Below are 23,351 nucleotides of genomic sequence, written 5' to 3'. Positions count from 1 at the left end.
AAATACCCAAAACATAGACAGACATTGGGGATGAAAGATAGGAACACAGCTCTGGTAGAGGAACAGGGCAATGAAGCCATACCTCTTGATCATTAGAAGGGCCTGCTCAACTCACTGGGCCAGTTTGCGGGGACTGTTGTGTGGTTATTGAACAGCTGTTTTCCCTTCCAACAAGCCATGCAGCCCACGTTCGGACAACACGACAAGCCACACCTGGGCGGGTGATTAGGCAAATGGCGCCCTGTAAGCATCACAGTTTAAACAAGCCACCGTAGCTTGTTTAACCCACGGTGACTGTGTGAACCAGGTCACTGAGTAGAAGTTTCCAAGTTTCTCTTTCAGAATAAAAAACACACCCCACAAGTCTTAGATATCAAGATATCAAGATGGCAATGTCAACAGCTCTACTAATCAAATGAAAGTCTTTCGAGAGCTTCAAGGTGTCTCATCTTACACAAGGAGGAAATAATCCCACTGAAAGTTCTTTTGGTAGATCACTCTTGAACACTAAGGACCTTGGCTTCATATTGTTTACACCAATTAACTTCAGGTCTTTAGCTTCTGTTCAAATTGGCATTGCTATAATAACTAACACATTACAAGGAAGCCATTTTACAGAAGTTGCACTTACTGGACACAGAAGAGAAACTCTTAAACTTGTTGTTGCTATTTCACTGTCAGGATCCGCTGTTAGTTTCTCTTTGACTGTCAAAGGAAGAAAGACAAAAAGAAAACACAACTAGAAGTACCATTAAAAGATGTTATAAACTAAGGCAGAACAGGAAACAAGGCTGGCAAGATGAGCAACAGGGGAATCCTAACTACAGAAACCTTCACATATTCAGAGAGAGCTAGCACCATGGTTGAAAGTCTATAGCTGAGCTGACCAATGGAAGATGAACAAGATATCAGGCATGGACAACTAGCTATTCCCCATGGGGTACTGAAGGCATGAGAGACAGAAAGAGGAGGTGCCCAAGAAAGACACAAGCTTCCCAGTTGTGAGAAGAATACGAAAGGAAATGAAGGTGCGGTAGACCCAGTCCCGGACTGAGGCTGTCTTCAGAGCAAGAGGAAAAATGATTTTGAAAGAGCACACACAAACCCAATATGTGGTCTCACACACTTGCTCCCGAGTTATAGTAGCCCCCAAAAGAGCATGGACCTCAGCCCTCTACAATTCAGGAACCTTCCGGGTAAGATGGTTTCTTACTCAGCAGGGGAAACTGGAGCTGGGCTTCACAGAAACTGGGGCCCCTGGCTTTGGTGCAGTTATTCAAGAGTGGAAAGCATGCACATCCTGCCCTTCATTCGAGATACCTTGAAAATGACAAGCCCTCACTACATGAGGCAGCAGTGGCTAAGTTCTCAGCTGCAGAAAGCCACCAGCACGGGTTACTCAGTGCTGCTAATACTAGCCACTCAACCAGTCCCCATGTCTTTTTCCCTCAATTGTTTTACACTAGAAATTTGCATACAGCAGGCATACTTAGTGCTCTAGAATGGTCCGGATTCCTTATGCCTTTTGCTCGTAATCTCTGCAACAACACGGTAGAAGACAGCTGTTTGACAAGATAGACTGCCATAGAATAAGTCTGGGGAAAAACAAAACAAGAAAAAAATAGAATTAGCTTGTGGGTGTCACAAATCCCTTGGCCCCCTCTATCCTTAAGCACTCACACACACACAAAATGAGAGGCTTCAGTCTCACGCCTTTAATTCATTATTCACAGGTTCATTACAGATGCAAATCTTCAGAGACTCTCTGGCTACAAAGAATCCAGGGGATTCAAATGGGATCACCGAAAGTTGCCTGCAGTTTGAAAGGGAGGCTTTCTGGCTAGGCTAACTTAGGGAGGGAGGGAGGTCCCTCCCCTCGCATGATGCTTCCCTGTGTAACCTCTCACGCATCGCTAACTGGGTCGACCGTCTGAGCTCCGCCCCTGATGTTTCCTTCTTAGCTCTGCGCCGCCGCCTTGCATCTCTTAGGTCACAGTCCTCAAGCTCCTCCTCCTCCTGCTCGCTGCTTCTCAGAGAAGGGGGCAAGGAGGAAGCTTCATGCCAGCCCATCTGGGAGTTGGTAACTTGAGAAGCACACCTGCCCATATCTGAACTGGCTTGTGAAAATGCCTCCCTCAGTTCTGGCTGCTCCTCTTATGAATCTGAGCTGCTAACTACCTCCCTGTGCTCAGAACCAATCCTGACAGTGGGTTCCTGGTCGACAGCTGGTTGGCCACTGTGTGAACAGAATGCTGGGCTAGATGGACCCTTGGTCTGATCCAGCAGGGCTCTTTTGATGTTCTTATGTCAACTGAAATGCACCTTATTTAAGATTTTCAAATTCCCACACAGTTTTCCAGACTTTATGAATCAGAGGCAAAGTTTGCTGCCAACATCTACTGCATGAGGCTCTTGCACAACTCTTACTCTTGTCAATGCAGTTCATGCAGGATGGATCTTGGATGATTTGGCACACAGTGAAGTCATTGTCACTTTTTCCCACTCCATGTCAAAGGTACAGAGCAATGCAATGCATGTACTATGTGGACTCTTTTGCCCTTTTAGTTTCTCAACTTACATGTAGTTGGCACTGAATTCCGGTCAAGAGACCCATAAAAACAGCCCACAGGAGACAAATTATTAGATTAGAGCAATGGTAACGGATAGTAATGATTAATTCAACATTTATGATAATTAGAGAAACTCAGCATGCTCTCCCTTATAATCCAAAACTTACTGATTGATCACAGCATGGTAGGGAACGTCTGGCTCAGCATGCCGTCTCAGACTGGCAGTTCTGGGTTGCTGCACCCCTTTCAAGCCAGAATCGCAAACTAGGGTTTGTTCTTGATTTACAATTCCTAGCTTGTTTGGAAGCAACAAGCCAGGAAGCCATGGTTCTGAAGTCACCGGAGGCTTTGTAGTTTAAAATCTTAAACATCCAAAAACAGATGCATAACTACTATCAGACTATAACAAACTAAACAACTAAAAACATTATTGTCTGTTAGGTAAATCTAAATATAGAAAGCAGACAGCACAGCAATATGCCCCCTTCCAAAAGCAGAAAACAATTATGCATGACCCCCATTTCACACGCAAATGGATGGTCAAGTAAATAAATGACTTTCTCTTCAAATGCATTAATATACAGTTAACTACATCTGGAGCCATGAATAATTTCATTCCAGTACTTTCGATCTGCCAATACAGTCTCAATAAATTAGAAAAAGTTATTCTTCGAAACAAATCTCAGCTAGTGATACACAGAGACATATTGGTGGGATATCCTCATTTGGGGCAGGGATAGAGATTTTTTGGGGTCCACGTTTTTAAGCAAATTAACCTAATTCACACTTCAGCAACTAATATGCAGATCAGAACGCAGTTGTCCTTTGGACTGTGCGCTACTCTGAATTTGCAATGCAGTTCTTGGCTCAAAATTATGTAGAAAAATGTTTATACAAGGGGAAGTTACATATGAAAATAAATGCACATTTTCATGTAGCTGAATTCCAGACTGATGCGGAAATTGGACAGGATCAACTTATTACTGAACCTATGCAAAGCTGATATGGACCCTTGGTCCCATGGCCATTCCTTGTTTTCAAGACGCCTTCTATGACAACATTCCACAGATGGAGCTTCAAATTTTAAAGAAATTTTAGAAGTTTATTTACTTTTATGTTTTAAGTTTGTGTTCTGTGGATTCCCTCAAAGAAAACAGTCAAAACTTGTTTTCTGTCAAACTGTAGGTGCACTTTATTAGCTTTTCCTGTTATTGGTGTATCCCCCTTTGCATTTGCCATGAAACTTTGACCAACAGAAATTATATTCCACACATACTTGCTCACAGTAGCAGAAGTTACATTTAAAAACTTCAAACAGGAAGTAGAAGAAGTTACATTTAAGAACTTCATTTTTGCATGCAGTTAGAGCTAAGTGTCTTTGTTGCCCAGCCTCTCAAAATCTCAAAACAAGTTGTAAGTAGAAGAGGGTGGCAGTGGTTAATTTTTTAAAAACTGGTTTGCGGGCTCAAGGCTGCCCAGAAACCACATACATTGATCTAAAAGCCTTGCTCTTCTAAGCCCAGCTCTTTCAAGACAAAAGTCTTAAACAGTATGAAGGATCCTGCCTCAGTCTGATTCCAGTTCTGAGCAGCTACATGACTCTACAATGATAAACATCATAGTGAGGAAGCAGCAGCACCAGGTATAACAGAACCATTCATTCCTTTATTTATTAGCATTGCTCGCTAAGTTATTAGAAAATGTTTTTCATCAAACCTGCAGAGAGCTGCAATATGTTTATTTAATGCTTCATTTAGAACAAAAGACAGAACTGCTAATTAACAGTGTAATGTTATTTACTGACAACTTGAATCTACACAGGGGAAACTTACCCAAATGAAGTTTTACAGAAGTCTGATAAAACTACATAGTCTGGAAGCCAGGATAACAAGTTATCTCATTATCTGAACTGGGATGATAAAGACTGGAAATCCAGTGTTTTGAAATCCCAGATGGAACTGCAAGATTAGTAAATATGGGACATGACAGAATTAGTGACTAATTCCAGAGGGATGCCCAGTTTAGCCTGTTGCAGCAAAAGCCAATATAATCTTGTAGCACCTAGGCTACTAGTTTTACAGCACAATCCTATGCACATTTAGTCAGAACTCAGTCTCACTATTTTCAAAGGGAGTTACTCCCTAGTAAGTGAGTTTAGGATTTCAGCCTCAATGTGCCATACAATCCTTTGGCCTTTATAGAACTAAGATACAGTGTTTAGGGAAGCCTCTTAGCAGGCTAATAAAAAAGAACCTGCCTTCTACAAAGCAGAGTGGCAGGGGAAAAATTCCATGCAGGTGACTAGGCTGGTGGAAGGATAGATCACTTTGTCCCTCATCCACCAGCCGCGAAGGAAGCAACTTGCATTCTTCTAAAGCCAGCACAGAAATAAAGTGGGCTGGCAATTAAGGAATGGAGTGATCCTTCCCTCCTCCATCAGGCCACTCATTCGCCTATTGGGCCCACCAGATGTTTTGGCCCACAACTCCCATCAGCCCTAGACAGGATAGCCAAAAGTGAGGGATCATGGGAGTTGTAGGTCAAAACATCTGGAGGGCCACAAGGTGCCCCACCCCTGACCCTAGATGGGATTCCTTACCGCCTATGGTGACCAGGTCAGTAGTTAAATACAACTTTAAGCTCATAGAGTTACAAAGAAATAGCATCAGGACCACCTTTTCCATTGCTTACCTGTATGACTAAAGTCTTTGGATATCCAACCTTCACATCCCCTCCCTACCCAGTTATCTAAGCTCTCCATGTCCATATCCTTCTATATCCCCTCACTGCAATCAGATTCCCTGCTCAAAAGTATCAAGTTGGACTAAGACATAGCCAGCACATAAAATGCCTGAAAAAACTATTACAATTCCATGAGTGTACATGCCTGCCACATCCTAAGGGTGCATTTGCTCTTCTTCTCCCCCCCACTGAACCCAGTATAGAAAAACGTTACTCACTCTTCCTATTTCCGCAGTCCACGAGACAACAATTGTATTTGGTACCGTCGTGGACAGTCGCACAAGTGAGGTGATGTTGATTGGTCTGCTGGGTCGCTTTGGTTCAACCCCATTTTTAGTTGGTGGAAGATAGCCCTGGAACACCACACACACATCGCCATTATGACAACAATGAACATGGAAAGCCACGTCTGTTCTTTTACCATTTTGTGCTCACAGCAACCTCCAAGGTAGGTCATTATGCCCCTCTTATTGATAGGGAAATGAGGCTGAGATGTAGACAATTTGCCCAACGTTCAGCACTCCTTCCCCTCATCTCTTACTGCTCATCTCCCACCATGGAGGGAAAGCCATATCCAGCCCCATTCCATACCCCATGATGATCTTATCTCCTCCCAGGGTAGGAGAAAATAGGGCAAGTAGAATGAGGCCAGGTCCCTCTCAAGATCTTGCATTCTTATTCTCTTTTAATTTCCCCAAATCCTAATCCATATACAGGCAAGGCTTGGAACAGACAATGACTGAAACACTGTAAACGGAAGTCACAATACTTCTCCTGTATGTCACTTGTTGCATTTTTCAACTACAAAGACACCTATAAGACTGCTTTGAATTATTCAATTCAGTTCAGCTCACCATTAATTACTTTGATATCCCCCCTTTTTTTTAATGAAAGAAAGCATTTTTTACTATACTACAATAAATTTCTGGAGATACTCACAGGAAGGCTACATGGTTTTCCATTAACTTTCACACAAAGATTTGGTGGGAAGTGATCTTCCTGTGGGCAACTGGTTTCAGATAAGCAAAACCTAAAGACAAGACAGGTTTAGTGATGTTTTATATGAAATTTTGTACAGTCACTTTTCTTCTCAGATGACAGGGAGATGTGCCTTTTATGCACATCACAGTTATCTATGTGCCAGTGGGGTGTAGTAGTTAGAGTGTTGGACTAAGGCTGGAAAAGACCCATGCTCAAATCTCTTCCAGACATAAAACTCACCGGGCGATCCTGGGCCAGTCATCATCTCTCAGCCTAGCCTACCCCACAGGGTTGTTGCACAATAAAATGGGGAGAAGGGAACCATATGCCATTTTGAGCTCCTTGGAGGAAAGGCAGGACAGAGCAGCAAAATATAATGGAGCACCTTGCTTTTGGTATGGATAGTATAAGCTGTATAATAAGCTGGCAATCCTTGCCATAGGTGAACATGATAATATCTGTGGCTGCCCATATTCTGAATTATGTAAGCCAGTAAGACTATACCAACCTCACTTTGCAACCAACTGCTAAATGTCTAGGGCATAATCCACATTCAACAAGCTCCATTCTCTGAATAACTAATGTTTTTGTAAAGACACTCTTCTTATCCAGAGCTCACTGAAACACCTATAAAGGATTCCCCATTCACTTTAACAGAGGGGGACAGCAGTACATGTGAAAATAAATGCCTGTGTGATACAATCCCCTCCACAGCAGCAAGCGGTGCCACTACGGGCAGGACGGCTTCACGGAGGCATCAGGACCCCGTGTCTCCAACCAAGCGCTGGACCAGGGCGACCAGACACTTGAAATGTGTCATCGCAGTCAGGAAGAGACTTTGCTGAAAGCCCTCGAGCCAAGTTCTGAGCCATGCCGCAGATTCAACAACAAATCCTGCATAGAACAGCAGTGGCTAAGGCGAAGGATCCAGGCAGCCTGCTGTGCCTCTTCCACCCAACTTTGCCCTGTGAAAACTGCTCAGTTTGTTCAACCAATGATATTCCTTCCCATTGTTCCCTCTTCCACCTCCACAGCTGCAGCAGCTCTCCCTAATTATTGCAGTGCCCACAGTCAGAATGTCAAGCTTCAGTTTAGCCACACTCCAATTACATTCATCTCCCCATGATCAACGCTTGTTGTTCAACAGAGCATGAGCAAGAGTCTCCTCTACAGGTCTGGGGCACCTGCCAATCCAAGGCGCTGGCCAAAGAAAGGTCATGTATCAAGGGACATGAGGGTGTTGCGAAATTCAGGGGGAAGGGGTGCCACTACCCTTTCATAAATATTAGTTGACAGAATCAAAGTAATTACATGCCCTAAACAAAGTTAATTATATCCCCATAAACAATCGACAACTGGCAAATTGCAGGAAGGAAAGAATGTTAAATTTTCCCCCAATCACCAAGTATGAAACTTTGGCATGAATTTAAGGGCTGAAGTAGCTATGCTGAGGACAGAATTACATGTGAATATGTTAAGCAGAAAACAGCAGCAGCAGACAAGTTTTCCTATACCTGCTTTTCTGGAGTCCAGTGAACACGGGCATTGATTCATGGCGGAAATAGGGAACAGGAGTTAGGAGAGGAAGCACAACTGAATCAGGGGCTAGTAATGTGAGGAAGAATGTCAGATGCAATTAATTTACTAATACCAAGGAGGCAGAACCACTAGAATAGGGCATCCTTCTGGGGTCTCTGGATGGATCTCATTGCTAATTTACAAATGGCCACTTGGCTGCATCAGACACTCCCAATACATACATCCTCAAACATGGTTTTTGAGGAGACAAACATGCATAGGTACAAGCCCTCCTTCAGCGGATAATGACAAAATTAATCAAAGCAGCAGCCAGTTCTTCTGCCGCAGGCAAGTAAAAGCGGCAACAGAAGTAATGAAGAGTTTCCTTTCTTCTGTTTCCCTATCCTTTTTTTGGCGGGGGGGGGGGGGATTCCCACAATTAGGAGAAACAGAATAAAAAGTATGCAATATATGTTTATATATGTAAGTATTCACAGTCTGCATAGTTTATACAGGCTGCAGAGTTCTGCTTTTCTTGGTACAGAAAAGGAAGGGTTGCTGTACTAATACAGATATTACATGGAAGGAAAACAATACCTTAGCTGGACCTGCACAGTGAAGTCACATTTTGTTCCAGAAATGTCCCTGGCAAAGATATTAGAGACTGATTAAAGATAGTACAACAGCAGATTTGAACACTGGAGGCTTGAAATGCTGAAAACGCTACCAGCAATCTATGCTGAAACACTGCCCAGGCAAGCGCACTGCAGATTGTACCATTTATCATACCTTCTTGTCCATCCCACCCTGCAAATCCAAACTGTACAGGATGTTGGAGCAGATGGATTGTAGGCATGACCAAACAGCACAATTCACTGACAAGTAACCTCTGCAGTGCTTCCTGTGACTTACAGTACTTTGTCTAATTATGAAACTACAACATATAACAGCAATTTCATAAAGTATTCAAGTCAGCTTTAGGCCTGCCCTTATTCACCAAATCAGGCATAGCTCTGGAGATTTGAGGGCAATGAACTCTAATGGGCCCATCATGTGTGAGACATAAGGCACAGGCTCCAGCACAAACACCTGGGACTTGCCTTGGGAGATTTGGCAGACACCTATTTTGCTGCCATTTCAGTATCTGGTGAAAACCTTTCTATTTTCCCAGGCTTTTTAATACAATCCATTTAGTCTTTGCTGATTGCTCTTATGCTGCTCTTTTAAACTGACCTGGTTCACACAATCACTGTAGCCCACCATGGTGGGTTGCAGTGCCCACGAGTGCCAGGTTGTCAATTGACGTCCCCGCCGCAGCTTCTCATGTCTTCCAAACCTGGCAGGGATGGCATGAATCCATGACCCTACCATGGGTTCTGGATGGTTTGTTAACCAGCCCACCATACCACCCTTGCCAGGTTCGAACGACACAAAAAGCTGCATCCAGCAGGGGTAATTATGCAAATCAACCGCACACAACCAGCACACACAGGGTGGTTAACAAGCCATCCTGTGATCATGCAAACTGGGCCACTGTGTTTTGTTTCGATTGCTTCTTTGTTAATTAGCCTCACTGAAGGGCAGGGTATAAATCCCTAAAATAAATAAGACACTGACACACAGACATATACACCAGACTCCATCTCCAAATCCCTGCTGATTCATGCATACAGTAACACCCCCCACCAACTACTGTAGCCTTACCTTGCTTGCACTTCTACTGACTGGGTTCGCATGACCACGGAAGGGGAAATAAGTCACAGTGGTTTATTTCCCCCTCCCCCTGTCATAATTAGTCATGGCAACAAGCCATCCTGGCCAGGTTCATACAATACGACTAGCCGTGCTGCCCCCAGCACATGACTGGCATGTGCGGAGCAGGAAAAAAGCCACTGAGGCTTATTTCCCCCTCCGTGATCATGCAAATTGGGCCAGTGTAACCTGACTACCCTAGTCCACCTCACTATGTTAAACCCCTAATACTTGCTAAACATGATTTGCAATCCCACAATTACATACATGTTTCTTAGCACATGTAACACATTTCAGATCCACTAAAAGATATTTAAAAAATCACAACCACTTACATGGAACTGCTGATCTGCTGCACTTGCTGCGGAGTCAAGGCAAATGCAAAGCAGGTTTCCCGAAACCGCTGGCTATTATCTGATGCTATGGGAAGACAAGAGGAGATTGAGTATATGAAAGAAATAAGGACATCAGAAGACATTTATTCAAACAAGAGGAAGAATCATTCTGCCCACCACTTTTGGAAAATAGCGATGGGAGTCACCACATCTAAAAACCCATGGAGATTTAATGTCTGGTCTAGGTTTAATTTATAATTAGGGAAAAGATACACAGCCTGACATATCTACTAGAGATAGATGCTTCTCTCAAAGATGGATCCTTACCTTTCCTTTCAAAAGAAAAATAAAATACTTTCCACGGCTCAGAACAGGAATTGACAAGGAACTGGTATACCTAGCCATTCAAAAAGTGACAATTTGACAAAGATAATTTAGAGAGCAATCCTATGGCCCCTAGACAGAGTCTGGGGGGCCCTCATATACTTTGGATTCTTGGACCCGAGATCAGAGACACCGCTTCAACCCTGGACCCAGGAGTCTGAGGTCCTCTCCCCCTCGCAGCTGGTGCAGAGAGAACTGCGAAGGGAAAGAGGGCATGCCAGTGGGCAGGGAGGGGAGAGGACAGCTTACGCTGTATCCCCAGGCCTCCCCAGGGTCCTTTCATCCCTCTCCCCAGCACCACAGCTAGACAGGCAAAAACGCCCATTTAGCTACAACGCAGAGCAAGGGGAGCATGGAGGTGAAGCTCGCCTCCACTGCTCCTCCCACTCTGTACTGGACGGCCACAACCCTCTGAGTTTGAAGGTTTACAGCCATCCCCATAGCATTGTGCCCATAAAGAAGAGAGCTCTTAAGAATAACAGAGATGAGCCTTAGGAGTATGCCCACACAGTGAACTTTGAGAACAGCCCGAAGCATCTCAAAACATCAATATAATTGGTAGTTCCAGGCTTGATGCCACCAGGTAACATGAACAGTTCACGATGGATGGATCTAAATCATGGCAATTTAAATTACTGATTTAAATCAGCAAGAAAAAAGGCTGATTTTAATCAAGGTTTGAATTGATACTTGTTCATATATTTCCTAAAGGATGGTGCAAATCTGACACTATACCATGTTAATTTACAACTAAACAGGAGTATTATTTACACTATTCCATTCTTAGAACCAGGCCTTGCATCTTTGTCTCACTCTATACCTTCTGTGCACACTTATTTGTTTACCTATAGAGTGAATGTCTTTAAAATGTTGCCATACAGGGCAACTTTCTCATTCATTTATTCACTTACATTTCTATACCACCCAACAGCCAAAGCTCTCTCGGTGGTTCACAAAGATTAACAGAATTTAAAAAAATTAAAATTCTTATAACCAGCACCCATGACAATTTGTGAGGTTTAGAGGCTGCAATCCTATACATACTTACCTGGAAGTAACCCTCACCGAACTCAGTGAGACTTACTTCCAAATACATATGCACGGGAATTCACTGTTACACTGCAATCCTATGCACACGTACCTCAGAGTAAGCTCCACTGAAAACAATGACACTTCAGAGTAGACATGTATAAGATTGCACTGTATGTATGGAAATACAGGAATCTACACACTGGACAAATTTGTCTTCTTTCCAGTGTTGCTCTGCCTTGGCTCAGCCCCACAGTAAAAAAAAAAAGGAAGTTCCAAACAAAGATGAAATGTCCATGACTGATAGGTAGAAGTGAGGTACAACAGTTACTGGGTGGGCTAGAGCAGTTTATCTTCATCAGTTGAAAATGAAATGCCTACGTTTGGTAGGTTGTAATAAGAAATAATCAAATTGGTTCTTGTACATAGAAAAGGTTCTTTTAATTCCATTTATCTGGAAGAAGACACAGATTTGGTTTAGAGATTAACTGTAAGGTTAACATGCTTATATTCAGATTTAATATTAACTAAACTATTCTTAAAGAGAAAGTTATATTTACTTTTTTAAAAAGTTAAACATTATGTTTAAAAAAATTAAATCACTGATTTTTATCCTCCTCGGCACAGTCTGTATGACATTTAACATTTTTAAACCAGTCATTTTCTTAAGCTGTATTTTTCCCCATGAGAACCATTTTAAACTTCAACTTCTGGGCTTATTAATTATTTCAGCAATTTTATTCACTGCATGATTTAGAATGCAGAAACCTATCAACTCATTCACAATATGTCGATTTGCATCCCAAATTCCCAGATCTTTTGATTCAGTGTGAGACTTGAAGTACATCTGTTCTAATAACTGTTAAAACAAGTGGTTGTAATACAAAACAATTAAGAGTTAGCTGTACAAAAAGGAACTATGTAAAATCAACCGAGTATTTTAATAAAATACAAAAAAGGCATCATAGGAAGAGCAAAAGCTTTACTGTTCATTTCTTAGCTAGCTTCAGTGATTGATGCAATAATACAATATTAAATAAGCCTCTCTTTTGGAGCCAAATCTTTATTAGGCTACTCTCTCCAATTTGTCACAACCACCAAAATGCTTTACACCCTGCACCGCAGAGTCAGAGTCCATCTTTCCACAAGCACACTGTGTGGGGCAGGAAATGTTCAGAGAAAGCCAGGCTGGCAAGCTGCACCATTTACAGGAAGTGAAAGCAAAAACAATCTTCCTTGTTGTAAGGAGGAATTGAAAATAAGCCAAATATATCACTAAAAATATATTATTCATCAAGATGGAAGCTGGCCAGGATGCTAGAACCAAAACCATTCTTCTTGGGAAAAAGCCTGAGAAGTCCTTTCATAGCCAAGGAAAAACAATAAAAGGATTCTGGCCCAGTTATTGCTTATCCTTTAACACTGCAGACTATTCTGGGGCTCTGGCTTATAAAAACAACATTAAAATGCAGAATTTCTATTAGCGTAAAATACTTATCTGGGGAGGAAGACAGCGTTTATATAATTCAAGGAGCTTCCTTGGGCAGCAACACAAGGGTCATCCCATGGTACCTTCGCGACTGCCCTGTGAAGTATATTCGGCTGAAAGAGGACAACTGGCTCAAGGCCACCCAGTGAGAGCTGTGGCTGAGTGAACCTACATCTCCCTGGCTCAAGTCTAACATTATACCCACTATATCACATAGGCTCTCTGTTTTAGGCACAGTAAAATATACATATGTGAAAAATACAAATACACACATGCTTTATATTGTGTATTAAAGATAATAGTGTTTGACCAAAAGAAGATGTTAGGAGAGGTGTATGTAAATTTATGTAAACTACATACATTTAAGGTTGGGGTTAAGAGATACAATTACAGCTATAGAAGAAAAATGCCTGAAGCCTAATTATGCATGTAATATGAACTATGGGGGGAAAATCTTTGAAACCATGCTTGCCACAGCTACTGAGGCTATGCTGGATGTCTCCATTTCCTTCAGCTTTAAGAAAATACATTAATATGCTCCCCCTCTCTCTTGGTAGTAGCCTGAGGCTAAATATAGCACCGCAATCTTTCTCCTGTAAAATATCCTTGCTGTGTTAGAAAATGTTCCCCTCAGATAACCATTCAGGAATGTCCTCCCACTGCCTTTGATGAACTTGGTATGATTCAGCTTACAGCAGGCAGCACCACTCAATTTCAATGGTCATCAGCTCAGTTTATTAGTTAAGAATGCTTTCCATCTTCTTAGCAAATTGGACATTGCTAAATAATTAAGAGCTCACTGCAATGACTAAGGATAAGACGTATCTTGAAGAAACTATTTGCTGGATAAGTTTCATGGTACAATAAACTCTGCCCTATTTAAAATGAGAAAGTGTTTTCAACTGAATTGATGCACTTCTTTTCCTTAGAAACTTATATAAAAGCAACCACCTAGAGACAACACAACATTATAACACATCTATTCAAGTAACAGATGCACTGATCTGAGGGAAGTGCAATCTTGCCAGAATTAACACACATCGCCTGCTGCACCCAGATATATTGTATATGCATTGGCAAGGCATATTCACCAGCACTTGCTAACTACACCAAATCTATCAGACTTAATAGGAAACAAGAGAAGCCTAGTGCTTTTAATGTATACTAATATAAACTAGTTTTGTTAGTTTGTGCTACAACTACTGTTATCTGTCATGGAGCCTTTGGGAAGGGTTGGCAATACATTAGAGATTCCTAAGCACTCTACTGAATGAAATAGCTCTTTCTAGCAGAATCCGGCATTTGTGAATAAGAGCCTTGAACAGGCATCAACTCTAAGAAATGGCCAGAGATGGTAGTATTTTTTTAGGGTATTCATACCACCGACAGTATACTGAAAGGCAAATGTGGGTGACATAAGGCACATGAAGCATCTTTGCAGTATGGCTCTGCAGTCTTGTTTTAATAGCAAAAGTTCCAGATTTCGTTTTGAAGATATGAGCCTACATGGTTATATAGGGGCCTCAATATTGTGGCTTGGCTTACTAGCCAGCCTCTATTTGTGCTCACACTCACCCCTCTTCCAACTTGGCCCTCAAGCCATACTTGGGTATAGAGATGGTAAAAACAAAAGTAGGGATAGACTCTTGCTGTTTCTTTTCTTCAAATGAGATTAACAATCCACCTTTTTTTAGGTTTTTATATTACTTGAAATTAAACTCTTAACCTTTTTCTTATCCCAGATAAAGTCATTACTCATAAACTGCCACTCTTTCATATTAAGCTCTGTAGCAGCATTGGGAATATTTTGTAACAAAAAATATTAGTGGAAGTATACTCATCTTAATGGCTATAATCCGCCCAAACCAAGAAAGGTTTAATTTTAACTCCCTATTCACTTCAGCTTGTATTATCTTTCAATTTTCCATAATTAAGCGATCTAAAGAGCCTCTTGTTGAGGGTGAAAGAGGAGAGTGCAAAAGTTGGTTTGAAACTCAACATTACAAAAACTAAGATCATGGCATCTGGCCCCATCACTTCCTGGCATATGGAAGGGGAAGAAATGGAAGCAGTGACAGATTTTATTTTCTTGGGCTCCAAGATCACTGCAGATGGTGACCGTAGCCATGAAATTAAAAGACGCTTGCTCCTTGGGAGGAAAGCTATGGCAAACCTAGACAGCATAGTAAGAAGCAGAGACATCACCTTGCCAACAAAGTTCAGTCTAATCAAAGCTATGGTTTTCCCAGTAGTAACGTATGGCTGTGAGAGCTGGACTATGAGGAAGGCTGAGCACCGAAGAATTGATGCTTTCGAACTGTGGTGCTGGAGATGACTCTTACGAGTCCCCTGGTCTGCAAGGAGGTCAAATCAGTCCATCCTAAAGGAAATCAACCCTGAGTGCTCATTGGAAGGACAGATACTGAAGCTGAAGCTCAAATATTTTGGCCACCTAATGCAAAGAGAAAACTCCCTGGAAAAGACCCTGATGCTGGGAAAGATTGAAGGCAAAAGGAGAAGGGGACGGCAGAGGATGACATGGCTAGATAGCATCACCGATGCAATGAAGATGAACTTGAGCAAGCTCCAGGAGAGAGCGCAGGACAGGATGGCCTGGCGTGCTATGGTCCATGGGGTCACGAAGAGTCGGACACGACTGAACAACAACAAAAGTTCCTTAAGGTCCTGTGAAAACCTAATCCCCTGATACTGCATAGGTTTATTTTTTTATTACAAAACTAGTAACGTGTTGAAGCCATTCTTGCTGGGAATTTTGAGAGTTGTAGTCGAACACATCTGGCAGGCACCAAGTTGGAAAAGGCTGCCTTCAGGATTTGAAACTAGAATTTTCATTCTAAAACATATTCAATTGTACATTAATTATGGCTGCCAAAAGCAGGATGTGAGTGACATTAGAAGAGCATAATTGCCCTGTTCCTCTGAAGCATTTTAATATTAGCCACTCTTAGAGAGAAGAAGTCGAGGTAGAGTGATCAAACTCATCTAACTCAGAATGACATGTTTCCACTTGCATGTTCTCAGCTGTTTATGCTTTTAAATCTAGCCTAGATCTTCATATACCAATATTAAGATGCCTCCGAGCCACACATTGTTGCCTACTCAGCCATCCAGCTCTAGAACTCTTTCATGTAACTTGATGATGCAAATAGTTAGTTTACAGTAGAATCAAATACAACTGAATATTTTTATAGTTACTTTAGACAACCAAAACCAAAAGCCAGGTCAATGGCCATCGGACACTTGGGAAGTTCCATGTTCCATATTAGCAGATAAAACAAGTTAGCCAAGCAGGGGAGTTGCTAGGTTCTTAAAAGATCTGGGGCAGAGGCCCATAACACAAATTTGCATGTGCATAGCCTGAGTCGAAGAGGCAGGAGAGTCAGTGCACATCTGTATGTGTGTGCGCGCGCACGCAACATGTGTGTATGTAGGGAGGTAAATACATACATGCATAATAAGTGTGCACTGACCACCACCACCACCCCTTTCAACTCAGACCCTAATTCAGCAGTTTGGAAAACACCCCACTTCTGCTTGGACCAATTTGGAGTCAGTCCACTTCAGCTCAGTACCAAACCTGAGTCAAGGTTTGGAAAACTGAGTCTTTACGCTTCCTGTTGACTGTCATAGGAAATTTAAAAAACAGTGTAACTTCTTTCTCTTAGTCAGAACTGGATGATAGTTGCAGGCATAGCTGCCCCTTAGGAGGAGATTACACCTGCCCAATGTCAGAAAAATAGGTGCAGGGTTTTTTGTTTTGTGTGCCGTTATATTTTGATTTTCATTTAAAGGGAACTGCCAATAATGTTTCTATTCCTTGGAAGAATGGATGAAAATTTCAGGATTCGTAGCCCCATCAGAGGAGGTCATGTCTGCTAAACTGCAGAACAATAACTCCAGGGGGTTTTGTGCAAAGGTAGCCGTGACATTTTGAGGGTCTCCAAAAGAGGACATAGATCTACCTATATTCCTTGAGGGCCATTGTTCTGAAAATTACAGACATCCTAGAGATGTCCCTAAGTAAGAAACTAGCAAAGTTTCAGAAGGATAGGTGCAGCAATTCATGTGGAAGAGGAGTTTTCCAGTTTGGGGGAGGGAGTGATTTGGTTTCCCTTCCCTTCACCCCTGCCCCCCATAGTTTTGGGGTAAATTTGTATGAAAATGCACAGGTCATTAGAGGTGTCCCCCAGAAAACCTGCAAAATTTCAGATGGATAGACGCACAGGCTAGGGAATTATGATGCTTGAAATCTAGTTTAAGGCTGTTTCATAGTTAAGTGTGCTGGCATTGGAAGAATGGCCATCTCATGGTCTCATCCTTGCCCTTCCCCAAAGCACAGTGATGGGAAAACATGATAAAATGTGTCTTGGGATTGGAAGATGGACCTGTGATTCACTGAACCACACGCCCTCCCTCCTCCTCCAGCTCTTAGTGAAACTAAAGCAAAGCATGTTTCCATAAAGCGGTGCTAAGGGACAGCAGTCCAACTATGGCCATTTGTGTATAGCAGGGATAGGCAACCTGGAGCCCTCTAGATATTTTGGACTACAACTCCCATAAGCTCTAGGCAGCATGGCCAATGACTAGGACCTATGGGAGTCATAGTCCAATATTTGGAAGGGCCCAGATGTTACCTACGCCTGGTGTATAATATCTTGCAGGGTTCTATCTTGGCCCCTCTGCTATTTAATATCTACATGAAACCACTGGGAGAGATCATAGAATCATAGATTAGTAGGACTGGAAGGGGCCTACAAAGCCATCGAGTCCAACCCCCTGCTCAGTGCAGGAATCCACGTCAGAGCATCCCTGACAGATGGCTGTCCAGCCTCATCTTGAACTCCTCCAGTGTGGGAGAGCCCCCCCCCCCCCGGGAATTGGTTCCATTGTCGTATTGCTCTAACAGTCAGGAAGGTTTTCCTGATGTTCAGCCGGAATCTGGCTTCCTGTCACTTGAGCCCATTATTCCGCGTCCTGCACTCTGGGATGATCAAGAAGAGATGCTGGCCTTCCTCTCTGGGACAACCTTTCAAGGACTTGAAGAGCGCTATCATATCTCCCCTCAGTCTTCTCTTCTCAAGGCTAAACATGCCCAGTTCTTTCAGTCTCTCCTCATAGGGCTTTGTTTCCAGCCCCCAGATCATCTTTGTTGCCCTCCTCTGAACCCTCTCCAGCTTGTCTGCGTCCTTCTTAAAGTGTGGTGCCAAGAACTGGACACAGTACTCCAGATGAGGCCTAACCAGTGCTGAGTAGAGGGGAACTACTCTAGATCATTCAGGGGTCTAGAGTTGGCAGTCACCAACATGCAGATGATACCGTGCTCTATTTCATCACTACCATCTCACACTAGGGAAGATGTAGAAGTCCTGAACCATTATCTGGAGTTGCCAATTAGTTGGCACTGCACTCCACTTGAAAGGCCAGTTTTGCCATTTGGGAATGTACCTAGACCTAGCTTTGCTTTTGGATGTTCAAGAGGCAGCTGTGACTAGGAATGTTTTTGCTCAGCTTCAACTTGTTCATCAAGTTGTTCATACCCCTTTGAGGTATATGGGCATGGTACTCTCATTGTATCAGCTGCCCTGGCCTTTGGTCGGTTTCCAAGGGCAATTTACAGTACTGGTTATTACCTTTCAAACGTTTTAACAGCTTAAGACCACAATATCTAAAGAACTGCTTCCCTCCATATGAATTTGACCTCCCAGAAAGGTCACCTAACAAGACCATCCTGCAAGTCCGTTTACCATCTGAGGCTTGTCTGGTTATGACATAGGAGGCCTTTTCTGCTGCGGCACCCAGGATGTGAAACTCCCTATGCAGAAGTTTCAGTTGTCTCCTACATTTATTTATTTATTTATTTATTCATTTCATTTCATTTCATTTCATTTCTATACCGCCCAATAGCCAAAGCTCTCTTTACCAGTGTTCTGCTAGTGTCTGAATATGTTAGTTTTCCAGCAAGCTTTTAGTCATCTCCCACTTAGTATTTCATTTAGTTCTGTCTCTCTCCAGTTTGTAAAGTGATGCACGTTGGGGCAAAAAAACCCAACTTCACATATACGCTGATGGGATCTGAGCTAGCAGTGATTGACCAAGAAAGAGATCTTTGGGTTGTGGCGGACAGCACGATGAAAATGTTGACCCACTGTGTAGCTGCTGTGAAAAAGTCAAATTTCATGTTCAGCATAATTAGGAAAAAAATGGAAATAGAACTGCCAAGATCACAATCTCCTTATACAAAGTTGTGGTGCAAAATCTATGGTATGATCACACTTGGAATACTGTAAACAGTTCTAGTCACCACAGCTAAAAAGGGATATTGTAGAGTTGGGAAAATTGCAGAAAAGAGCAATTAAAATTATCAGTCGGCTGGAGCAACTCCCCTATGAGGAAAGTTACAACATCTGGGACTGTTTAGCTTAGAAAAAATGAGCAAGGGGAGACATGACAGAGGTGAACAAAATTATGATTGGTGTGGAGAAAGTGGATAGGGAGACATTTTTCTCCATCTCATATTATTAGAACTCAATGGGGTCATGTAATTAAGATGACTGGTGGGAGATTTAGGACAGATAAAAGGAAATACTTCTTCACACAGAGCATACTTAAACCAGGGAATTTACTTCCACAAGATATAGTAATGGCCACTAATTTGGATGGCTTTAAAAGGAGATTGGACAAATTAATGGGGGATAAAGCTATCAAGGGCTACTAGTCCTGATGTCAAGATGCTACCTCCAAGATCAGAAGCAGTATGGCTATGTACATCAGTTGGTAGGGAACATGGGCAGGAGAGTGCTGTTGCACTCATGTCCTGCTTGTGGGTTTCTTGTGGGCAGCTAGCTGGCCACTGTGTGAACAGAATGCTGGACTAGATGGACCCTTGGTCTGATCCAGCAGGGCTCTTCTGATGTTCTTATGTCTCTTGAGTAATCCTATGCATGTTTAGATAGAAAAATGTCCTACTCATCCCAGCATTATTTATTGTTGCTTTTGTATGGATTTGTTTTTATTTCTTAATTAATCATATTGTTATCAATTTGTTATTGTGTGTTACCTTTAAGTGCCTCAGTGGCTCCTTTGTCAGAGCTGAATGCACAGGGTATAAATATCCTAATAAAGACAAGTACTTCAGTGCCCAGAAATCTGAATTCTTCTTCCAGGCCCTTTACACAAAGCCTGAGGAGCATTTTTTGTTGTAAGCAGAGAACATTCCTTAGCTTTATGAAACCTTTTTGATTAGAGAAGTCCACTTTAGGCAGATCAGCCCGAGTTTTTAATCTTCAGGAATGTAAAATAGGTTTCACTTCCATTCCTGCAGTCGAATCAGTGTTAAGTGGTTTAGACCAGACCATTATCAGAAGGCAAATATCCAGATTTGACTAGTCCAGATTACTTGGAGCATGAACCAAGGAGATTCACCTCAGTTTGTTTTAAACAAGCCATCCCATGCAGTGCGTGTGCATATCTGGGCAGCTCAAAAAATCCAAGAAAAACAAATTAGGATTTTAGGGGAGAGAACAAAGATGTCCCTTGAAAGGTCTGGAGCAGAATCTCATGCCAAAATATGCTTTCCTTTAACCACACTGACTTTGGAGGCACCTAAAAGAGCAGTATGTGCACTGTTTTTTCTACAGTTAGTTATCTGGGATTTCTTCAAGACAGGAAAATGGATGTACTACTTAGTCTGTTTTTACCTGCAATAGTAAAACTGTGTTGTAATGTTTTTATTTATTTATTTATTTTTAAAAAATTCTTGGCCACCTTTCAGGGCAGAAGCCAACCCACGGTATCTCACAGCAATAAAATACACAAAACAGTTAAAATATTAAAAGCGATAAAAATATAGACACAACAAAATAGTGATAAAAGCAACAATAAAAGCTGACAATAAAACCAACAGCAGCAAAAACAGCAACAGCAGCAATCAAATCAAGAGAAGGCCATGGTAAAATAATACGTTTTCAAGGTCTTCTTAAAAGCCTGCAATGATGGAACATGGCAGACTTCCGATGGCAACTTGTTCCAAAGGTGTTGGGCCACTGCAGAGAAGACCCTCTCATGTGTGGTCACCCAACAAACTGCTCTCATGGGTGGGCAGATCAGAAGGGCCTCTCTTTCTGATCTTAAAGTGTGGGCAGGCTGATATGGGTGAAAGCGGTCCTTTAAGTAACTTGGTCCCAAAGCACTTAAGGCTTTAAAGGTCAAAAACAGCACTTTGAATTGGGCTTGGAAACACACTGATAACCAGTACAGCTGGTGCAGCAGAGGTGTTACGTGATGAAATCGCCTCGCCCCCACCAATACTCAGGTGGCCGCATTCTGCACCAGTGGAAGTTTCCAAACCATCTTCAAAGGCAGCCCCACATACATCACATTACAGTGCGGGGATAACTGAGGCAAGGTCCGTCCTCTCTGGATAGGGCCACAGCTGGCATTCCAGCCTAGGCTGGTAAAATGCACTCCTGGACACTGCAGCCACCTGGGCTTCCCCAGTTAGCTCAGAGTCCATGAGGACTCCCAGACTGCGCACTTGGTCTTTTAGGGGGAGTGCAACCCCATCTAAGTCCAGTTGTAAACCTCAATCTGAAGTAGTTGGGTTTCCCAACTCAGAGTACCGCCATCTTGTCTGGATTAAGTTTCAGCTTGTTCACCCTCATCCATCCCAAAATAGCCTCCAGACACTGGTTCAAGAGTTCCACAGCCTCCCTGGGATGTGCAGATGGAAACAAGAGGTATAGCTGAGTATCATCTGCATACTGATGACGTTTCAGCCCAAAACACCTGATGTCATCCCCCAGCCATTTCATGTAGATGTTAAAAAGCATGGGGGACAAGATAGAACCTTGCAGCACCCCATAGTCTAATGGCCATGGGGTGGAATAGAAGTCCCCCAGCACCACCTTCTGAGAGCGCTCCTCCAGAAAGGACCCATTTTAAAACTGTGCCTCCTAAGCCCAATCCAGATAAACAATCCATGGTTGATGGTATCAAAAGCTGCTGAGAGGTCCAGAAGAACCAACAGGGTTGTACTCCCCTCATCCATTCCCCGGCATAAGTCCTCAACCAGGGCAACCAAAGCTGTTTCTGTCCCATAACCAGGCCTGAAACCTGATTGGAATGGATCTAAGTAATGTTCACCATCACTAGCTGTCACCATAGAACAGGAACAGGATTTGTTTGAAAACAGGTCCTTTATTCACTTTCTGTGGTAGACAGGGAAAAACCTTTCTAGCCATGCAACCGAACAGCACTTACTTCACACAAGCAGGCAATTATGGGGTAAAGCTAGGACGAATCAACTTACTCAACAGAACCTTTGGAAAAAGAAGAAGACTGCTTCAGTGTATGGTAAGTGACATTTTCTGCTGCATAGTTTTGAATACAAATACCAATGTGAATTATAGGAGAGAAAAGCAAGCCCATCTAGGGTCTTATGTAAAGTATTAAACATGCAAACCATTAATCTGTTTGCATCAGAGAGGGATGCCAGAAGTACCTATAATTTTGCTACAGTTAAATAAATTGTCATACAGTTGTGTCCCAGATACTATGGTCCACCAAATCAGGATTGTGTATCTTGCCTTCTTATTAGAAAACTGGGTCTATCAATAGCTCTCCCGGGGCCAAAAAGAGCGTAAATCCCTCTAAGTTGATTGCAGTCCATGTAAACATGGCCTTTTTATCAACAGCAATACTAGGTGCAGGGGAGGCGGGGAGAGGGGAGTTCTATGCTGCAAATGTTTTAGACAGAATTTAAAGCCAAGATTAGCATGGAATTAATTCTGTGTCATCTTAGACATTAAATAGTGATGTGATTATCTTTCAAACAATCAGAGTTTCTTGTGTGTCAGTGTCCAAAGACACTAACAATTGCACAGTCATCAGAAAAGGTAAATGTTTTGAGTTAGACTGTTAATTACATACAATTTTAAGAAGTTATTCACACAGCGTCATTCAAAATATTAGGGCAGAACCACTATGTAAACCTGTTCTAGACTTCAAAGAGCACAGTATTCTCCCACCCATCCTAAAGGGCACATCCTCATATATGTATAAAACAGAACTCCTAAACCATTAACAATTGCTACTACCAAACATGGGGAGGGGGGGAAAGACACAATGGAAGCAAATCTGAGTAGTTATAAAGTAGAAGGGAAGCATTGTCCCAAAATCATTTAATTTAAATGACAAAAGAAATTCTACATTTTAAGGGGGTGGGAGGAAGGACATGGTATCCATTTTCCAAGAGGCCAGGAGCCAACTCTTCTGGATCTCACCAACAAGCCACCAAAATGATAGCATTAAGTAAGTTTGGAAATCAAAATTCTGATTATGCTATGAAGGGGCCCAGAGAGAAACAAAGAAAGAAAGCCAGAGGCCCTGTAGGGCTGGCTATAATCCAGACAGGAATAGTTACAAGTGACTGGAATTTACATCAGCCATTTGGAAACTGAACAAGTATTCCCCCACAAAATTGAGCAGAATCAAAATACAAAGTATTTCAGGCCTTTCTAATAGAATACCTTG

At 42.4% G+C, this 23,351-nt stretch overlaps 1 protein-coding gene across 3 annotated transcripts in view; it reads right to left on the bottom strand.

Moving 5' to 3' along the window:
* Positions 1 to 23,351, bottom strand: part of PIAS1 (protein inhibitor of activated STAT 1) — a 68,590-nt gene that overhangs the window by 9,804 nt on the left and 35,435 nt on the right. For all 3 annotated transcript variants that reach the window (XM_084817534.1, XM_084817533.1, XM_084817535.1), the window contains exons 3-8: positions 9,899 to 9,983; positions 8,409 to 8,456; positions 6,252 to 6,342; positions 5,531 to 5,665; positions 1,490 to 1,595; positions 632 to 705 (exon numbers count right to left, since the gene is read on the bottom strand). In XM_084817534.1, coding sequence (XP_084673660.1) covers positions 632 to 705; positions 1,490 to 1,595; positions 5,531 to 5,665; positions 6,252 to 6,342; positions 8,409 to 8,456; positions 9,899 to 9,983 — 539 coding nt within the window. The remainder of the gene's footprint in view (positions 1 to 631; positions 706 to 1,489; positions 1,596 to 5,530; positions 5,666 to 6,251; positions 6,343 to 8,408; positions 8,457 to 9,898; positions 9,984 to 23,351) is intronic.

This window comes from Heloderma suspectum, chromosome 11 (assembly GCF_057233095.1).
Source record: "Heloderma suspectum isolate Gila_16-S chromosome 11, 16-S_ref, whole genome shotgun sequence".
NCBI lineage: Eukaryota > Metazoa > Chordata > Lepidosauria > Squamata > Helodermatidae > Heloderma > Heloderma suspectum.
Note: the sequence above shows the minus strand (reverse complement) of the source record. Positions and strands in the feature narration are given on the sequence as shown.